Source organism: Hyperoodon ampullatus, assembly GCF_949752795.1.
Source record: "Hyperoodon ampullatus genome assembly, chromosome: 6".
In the NCBI taxonomy this organism is placed as follows: domain Eukaryota; kingdom Metazoa; phylum Chordata; class Mammalia; order Artiodactyla; family Ziphiidae; genus Hyperoodon; species Hyperoodon ampullatus.
In genome coordinates, this window is record NC_136919.1 from 4608675 (window position 1) to 4615696 (window position 7022).

At 56.7% G+C, this 7022-nt stretch overlaps 1 protein-coding gene across 5 annotated transcripts in view; it reads right to left on the reverse strand.

Moving 5' to 3' along the window:
- Positions 1-2325, reverse strand: part of NTNG2 (netrin G2) — a gene marked incomplete at both ends in the record, with an annotated part of 63709 nt that extends 61384 nt beyond the window's left edge. For all 5 annotated transcript variants that reach the window (XM_079707232.1, XM_079707231.1, XM_079707228.1 and 2 more), the window contains one exon: positions 2113-2325. In XM_079707232.1, the coding sequence (XP_079563358.1) occupies positions 2113-2325 (213 nt within the window). The remainder of the gene's footprint in view (positions 1-2112) is intronic.
- Between the last annotated feature and the right edge of the window lie 4697 nt (positions 2326-7022).

The following is a 7022-nucleotide window of genomic DNA, read 5'->3' on the forward strand; positions in this document are numbered from 1 at the left end:
TGAGGGAGATGCTGTTCTTCCTCCCTTGCCCTCCTCACCGGTCTTCCCAGGAGAGGACAGGAAGGGCAGGAATGCTCCTTGCACAGCTCAAGGACCCACGCTGGGTGGCATCAGGACTGTGGCGGAGTGACCACTCCACCCCGGCAGCTGCACTGGGTTCTCTGTGTGTGAGTGTGGGGACAGGGCGGAGGCCCAGGGCCAAGGGCATCCTGAGCCAGCTTTGGCCAGGAGAGGGCCTCAGACTTGCATTTGATGGTCATCTCCACCCCTCAAGCCTTGACCAGAAGCTGGTCCAGTGATTTATGATTTAGGCACCCCGCTCCACGGCCCCGCCCCCAGCACATTAAGACGATTAATATTCAAAAGAAGAAATACAGTCAAGACTCTAATACAAGAGGCAGCGGTTGACTCTGCTCAGGGAGTGTGTGGAGAAGTCCTTACATGAGCTGGGGTGGGCAGCCAGCTTCAGATGTGGACTCAGAGCTGGGCTCCCCCGGTGCTGGCCTTGGCCCTGACCTTCAGGGGCCAGCCCCCTTGCCTGTCCCTGAGCCAGCACAGCCCTGGGGTCCTCAGTGCAGTGGGGCTCTCCAGTCCCTGGCTCCTGGCCCTGTGCTGCTTTCTCCTCCCTCCCTCCCTCTCTCCCCAGCTAGCTCCCCCCCCAGCCCAGCCACCACCCACAGTGACAGCCTCCTGACTGCTGACCATCCAAGTGGGAACCTACCTTCCCAGGCTGACTGCTCTAGGATAGGACCCAAGCGCCCCACGGGACTGAGGCCTCCTCAGGAGCCCAGTGGGGACACCGGCTCAGTCCAGCCATAAACCCAGAGACCTGGAGGCTCCCCGCAGGACACATGAAGGCAGCAGCCACCCGAGGATGACACTGAGCCCTTCCTGGGGCTCCTGCAGCCTGGCTGCCCTGTCCAGCCTCCTGCCCGACCCGGGGCTCTGCCCAGTGGGAAGGCGTCTCTCGGGAGGCAGATTAGCTCAGTGACTCTGGAGCCAGACACTCAAATCATAGCTTCATCACTTCCTGGGCTGTGACTTTGGACCTCAGTTTCTCCATCTGTACAATGGGAATGACAATAGCTAACACCTAGGGGCACTTGCTCTGTGCCAGACCCTAGTCTGAGCATTTTAGGGTGCATTAGCTCACTTACTCCTTACAGTGACTTGAGTGTGTGCTATTCGTGTACACACTTTACAGATGATGGAGTAGTGGCCCAGAGATGCCACTGGTCCAGAGCTCACCCCCCTGAAACTCCTACTTTGTACAACACAGAATCAACCCAGCGCAGCTGAGTGGAGGACTCCACGGAATGGCTCGTATTGAGCTCTTAGCCTCCACACTCAGGGGCTTTTGCATAAATGATCTCTGTTATTATCATTGTTGTTGTTGTTGTTACCTGAGTACTGACGTACTCCGTGGCTCTAAGACTCCATCTTTCTCTAACGAGGGACTCAAGTGACAACACCTGAAAGTCTGCCTTCCCCATGACTTAACCAGCGGCTGTGGTCACTGCACATAGGGGTGGAATCAGAAGTGGCACCAGCCACACCGCACGCCCTGCTCTGACCCCTTCCTTCCTCCCTTACGAATCCCCTCTGCACTGCCATCAAACCTTCCCCTGCAAAGTGCCAGCTCGGTGCTTGGCATTCCCTTGCTTGGCAAATCTGTTGGCTGGACTGGATTGGGTGGAATAGGAGGGGGCACCGCAAAGGGACGTACAGAGGGAGGTCAGAGGGCAACGTTGCAGACAGCACTTTGCTCGCGCGCCCAGATGCTGACTTCCTACGAGAGGGGCGGGGCTTCTCTGCAAGGCTGTGGAACGGTGACTAGTGCTATGGCTTTCCCAAGAGGAGAGGACCTAGTGATCACCTGGCCAAGAATTTCCCCACCCCAAAGACCGATGTCACGTGACCCCAGCCTCCACGGGGCCGCCTTTGCTTTGGCACATTTCCAAGGTGGGACAGAGACCTGATCCCAAACCTACATGCAGGAAAGTCAACCTCGCATTTTGGTTCTCCCGCTCTGCTCACCCGCCCCAAGGGTCCGGCCCAGACCCCCACCCACTTGGCCTGAGCGAACAGAACGGCGGGGTGGGGCTGACTTACGTGGGAGCAGAATCTCTCGGGGGGGTCTCCGCACGTGATGCCGGAGGGCTCCACCTTCACCTTGACATAGTCCTTCAGGCGCATCACCTTGGGCTGGCAGGCATAGAACTCCCAGGTGGGGCCTTCATCCGTGGTCACCCAGGATTTGCAGATGTCGTAGTCCCCAGAGGCCAGCGGGAGGCAGTGCAGGAAAAGAGCCAGCAGGTGCAGCATGGCGGCGCAGTCCCCAGGGGCAAGGCCCAGAGAGGGACCGGAGAGGTGGCGACTGGGTCAGGAGGGCCTCGCAACCTCAGCATGGAAAAGCCACGTCTACCAGGCGACGGAGGCCGGACGTCCCAGGGACTCTGCCAGGTTGCAAACAGCGAGGAACTTGTTTTTTCCAAGAGGCCGATGTGGAAAAACTCAGAGCCAGCGTTTCTCAGACTGCTGATGGGCAGATCGAGAAGTTACCCACCACTTGGCGTCCTCCTAACCTTGGCATCACACCTCTCCCAGAGGGGAACCTGATCAAATCAGGCAGACTCTCAAATTGTGACGGTGGATGGAAATGGGATAGGGAGAAAATCCGCAGGGACCTGGCATGAGGCCGGATCAGATTGCTTTTAATTTTTGTCCTTCCAATCAACCCAGGTCTTTAAAGGGCCCTTAATGTGTGATGTGCTCAACACAACTGCGAAACAACCCTCCGGCCTGCGTTGTAAAGATAAAATAAAATCAGGAGGTGTACCTGTTCGCTGCAAACACGTTCCCTCTATGGGACTGGACTTGGCATTTTGAACCAGTAAAAGAGATTTCTTTTCATATGGGCTTAAAGTGACAACAATTGTGCAGCTGGACTGGAGCGTAAAAAAAAGCGACTGAGGTGTTAACTGGGAGCAGCTTATGTGGCTCAGCTTTGGTGGGGACAGGCGCTAATGGGAACCAGCTGACCTTGGCTGGTAGCCATCGGCAACTTATTAGGAAGTTTCTGAGACTTCAGCTCCCAATCCATCCAGGTACCCGGGGTCTGGCTTGTCTTTCATTGTAAGAAGGGAGGAGAGAGAGCTCGTTAGCAACAACACCTGCAACAAATTAAATAGAGAAAGGGGGGGAGTAAAGATGTATAAGAACAAAAGCTCTCTGGCAAAATGTGCAAAAAATGAGGCTTCACTAGCAAGGTGTCCCGAGGAAACTGGGTTATTTTTATTAATATAGGAGATGCGCATTTGGAGATGGGGCACATTATTAAAAAGGTGATGCGCTTTCCCCTTATTTATGGGGGTGTTGGGGTCAGCAGAAGTGCCCCTGTTTGGGGTCAGTGACTTTCTAAAACAGCCCCAGGAGCCGAGACTGAATGGTGGCTTTATCATGCCTGACAAGTCAAAATGTCAAAACCGTTGAAGGCAGACATGAGGCTGTAATTACAGGTGCCGATGAGGCCGTGCGGACAGGTTCAGATTAAGAATGGTCCACACATGGGCCAACAATTACGAACTGGGTGCCAGTAAATATATCTCCAGAATTCTGAAATGGTGAATTTAATTTTTAACTGTAAGAAACTAGGGATGTTGGAGACTTTGACGGAAGTGACAATGATTTGTCATATTAGCTTTTTCCGATCAAGGCCAAAATTTTGCAATCATCCCTTAGAGGGTATGTTTATAAACAGGTCACCATTATGATTATTGCTTTACTATTTTAAGCTACCGGTAATTATTTAAAAGCCCTAAATAGACATAACTAAGATGAATGTTACATTGCGAAAAACACGACTCCAATAGTGCGGGGTATTCCAGGACACTTGATATATCACCAGGAGTATTTGGTCCCCAGTGCGGGATCTGGCCAAAAATACTAGCCGATAGGGCAAAGGGTACTGCAATGAGTCACAGCAGAAGCGCGTGTGTTATTAATTCTGGTTATTATGTCTATGATTATTGCATCTAAATCCCCAAACTGCTGACTCTTCAGCCGTTGTACCTAGAAGGTCCTGAAGAGTTAACTACGTTTCCATGAACCTCCATTCTCCACCCAGACACAAACGCACTCCTGCCAAAAATGACAAACCGGAGTGGGGGGAACATTGTCCAAATGGGGGCTGGCCACTCCACACCTCCCCAGGAGAAGTCCCCAGCCTCTGCCCCAAAGCTCCAGGCTGGGGCATCATAAATCTGCATTAAGGCGGCCCCTGCCCCTCTCTCTGGCTGAAGGGCTCTTGATGCAGATGAATGAGCCGAGGGGGACACATTTTCACATCTCACCTCTGGCTGTTTAAAGAGAAACAGTGTTACAGAGCCTGTCCAGCCTTGAATGTGCTTCTTGCTAGAAAACTCTCAGAAAGAACCCGCCTGGAGACTATTTTTACAACCTGAGAAAATGTAGTAAAAAATAAGATAGCGCGGCCGGCAAAGGTTTGGATGCCTCTGTCTGAGCTTCGCGCCGCCCAGAAAACAGCACATTCCTAACTCATTCTCCCAACCGCGGGCCCCTAACTGTTCACTCCCAGGTAGGGCGATCCTGATGCGGGACACCAGGGCGCCCGACTGCGGCTCGCAGGGTGGGCCCGGACGCGGGCTTCCTTCGTCTGCAGGACCAGTGCTGCTCCCGGGGCCTGGACCGCACTGGACGCAGGCGGGCGTGGGGAGGCAGTGAGGCCCGGAGGCCAGGAGGCCCGCGAGATCGAAGAGGCAGGCGCCTCGCAAACCTATTAATTGCTTTGCAGTTCTGCAGGCTTAAATGCCGTGCATTGTTTACAACTAGTCAATCAATTGGGCGTTGCTGGCATCGTAAGGGAATTGTGAGCTCAGCATGAGAATGTTACAGTGAGTTTTTGCCAAACAGAAAAAAAGGGAGGGGGAGAGATGCAGGAGACTTCGGAACAGCAAGGAGAAAAGCACGAGTGAGAAGCCAGTGTGGGGAATTTCAGAGTAAGAGGTTGTATCCCGGCGGAGAGTTTTCTCCTTGGAAAATAAATCTTCACCTGATATTATTAAGAAACTGCAGCTCCCAGAAACAAACAGAATCAATGCGCTTTATTTTCTTTTAAGAGTCCTCAGGAACCGAGGGGGGCTGAAAGCCAGGTTATTAAAACCCGAAAATTAGATTTTACCAGGATTTCTGAACTCAGATTTTTCTGTCTTATTGAATTAGCGCCTCTCGAGCTGGCTGAGCTGGAAGCAGGCTCCTCCGGAGTTGCCGGCTGCGCCCTCGCCTCGTGGGAAACTTGCCTTGGTGGATGCGGAGCCCCTGGGGGGAGGGCCCTGGAGAGGGGGCGCTGGGGGCTTCTCCCAGGACCCAGCCCACCCCCAAGTTTCTTCTCCTTTCCCAGCGGGGACAGCCGAGGGGGGTGACATCTGCCTTCAGGGGAGGGTGCTGGGAGCCAGGAAGGAAAGAGGAGCCCGCTCCCGGTCGCGATCACCTTCCAGTCCCACCCCATCCTCCCAACCCCAACCCCCCCCCACCCCGCGCCGGTCCAGTAGGTGCCCCGCTCAACGCCGCCGCCCGAGTGAGCATCCCATTTCCGGCGGCCCTGGTGCCCCCAGCCCCGGAATGGGAGCCTTCTCGGGCTCCCGGGCGCCCCCCACGCCCTCTCAGCGCCCAGACAGCCCCGAAGAGTTGAGCGCGGGGGGGTGGGGCGCGAGGAGGAGGCCTCGGCTGGGCGGCTGTGGCCGGGGGGAGGGGGGTGTGTGGAGATGAGGGTCAGCTCCCAGCCTTGGACGCCAAGGGTTCGGAGTCCGCGCTTCGGGTGGGCTGCAAACGGTGGGCATCGCACGGGGACGTGCCTGGCAACCCCGCAGCTGCTTTTTGTCTTCCCGAAGTTGAGTGCAAGCCACTGGGGCAATTAATAATCACGCCTTTAAAAGAGGCCCGGCGGGCACCGAGGGTGCACCCACACCTGGCACCGCCTCCCTCCCTTAGAAGACGCCCAGCAAAGCGCCGGGGAATTCGTTGCATCCTTTTCCCCAGCGCTGCCGCCCCCAGCCCAGGCGGACAACTTACTCCGGAGCCCGCGGACGCCGCGAGCCCGCGGTCCTCTTCCCGCCTTCCCGCGGCCTCTGCTCCCACCATCTGCGTGTCACCCAGTTGGAGATTCGACTCCACGCTGTCCCCAAGCCGGTCCAGGCACATAACCCTCCCCATTAGCCCACCCCTCCAGGGCTCGGAAAGAAGTTTCTAGCCGCCGCTGGAAGACAGAGTTTCTCTGTGCAACTCACACATACCCAGTTTTCAGAGAGGGGAAGGGGATGGGAGGAATTGGGGTGGCGATTAAATTGGGGTAGGGGAATGGCGCGCGCGAGGGGTTAATTTCCTTCTCACGAACACATCCAGGCATTCTGGTAACACCCATCCCCACCACTCACTCACACCAACCATGGAAAAAGACCCTGGTGGGAAAAAGCCAGCCAGGAAGCCAAGCGACTCCTTTAAGATGCTGCTACAAATGCGCACTCACACACCCCTCTCCAGGCGACTCCAGTCCTCCGCTAGTAAACGGCCGCCACCGAATAACTTTTGCATCCGAGCCTTTGCTGGGCCGCTTTAAGTGGCTCCTGGGCCGAGGGAAAGCCTGCATGGTCACCGAAGCCCTTTAAAAATGAAAGCAGCCTGGCAAAGCTGCAGCATCTCTCCCCCCCACCCCGCCCCGCCGCTCGCCTCCCGGGCTCTCCCCTCCAGCCTTACCCCGTCTCGGAGCAGCTTCCCGGAGCGGGGACCCGGGAGGCCGAGGACCGCCACCCCCGGCGCTCCGCCTCCCCCGTCTGGCTGGCGCTGGGTGGGGCGAGGGCCGAGGGCTGCGAGCCGGTGCTCCTTCCCCGCGCTGCTCCCGCTGCCGCTGTGGCCGCCGCCGCCGCGGCCGTCAGATCGGGGCTGGGGAGCCCTCCGGCCGCCGGGGGGGCCGCCCGCAGCCGTCCCGGAGACGCGGGCCGGGGGAG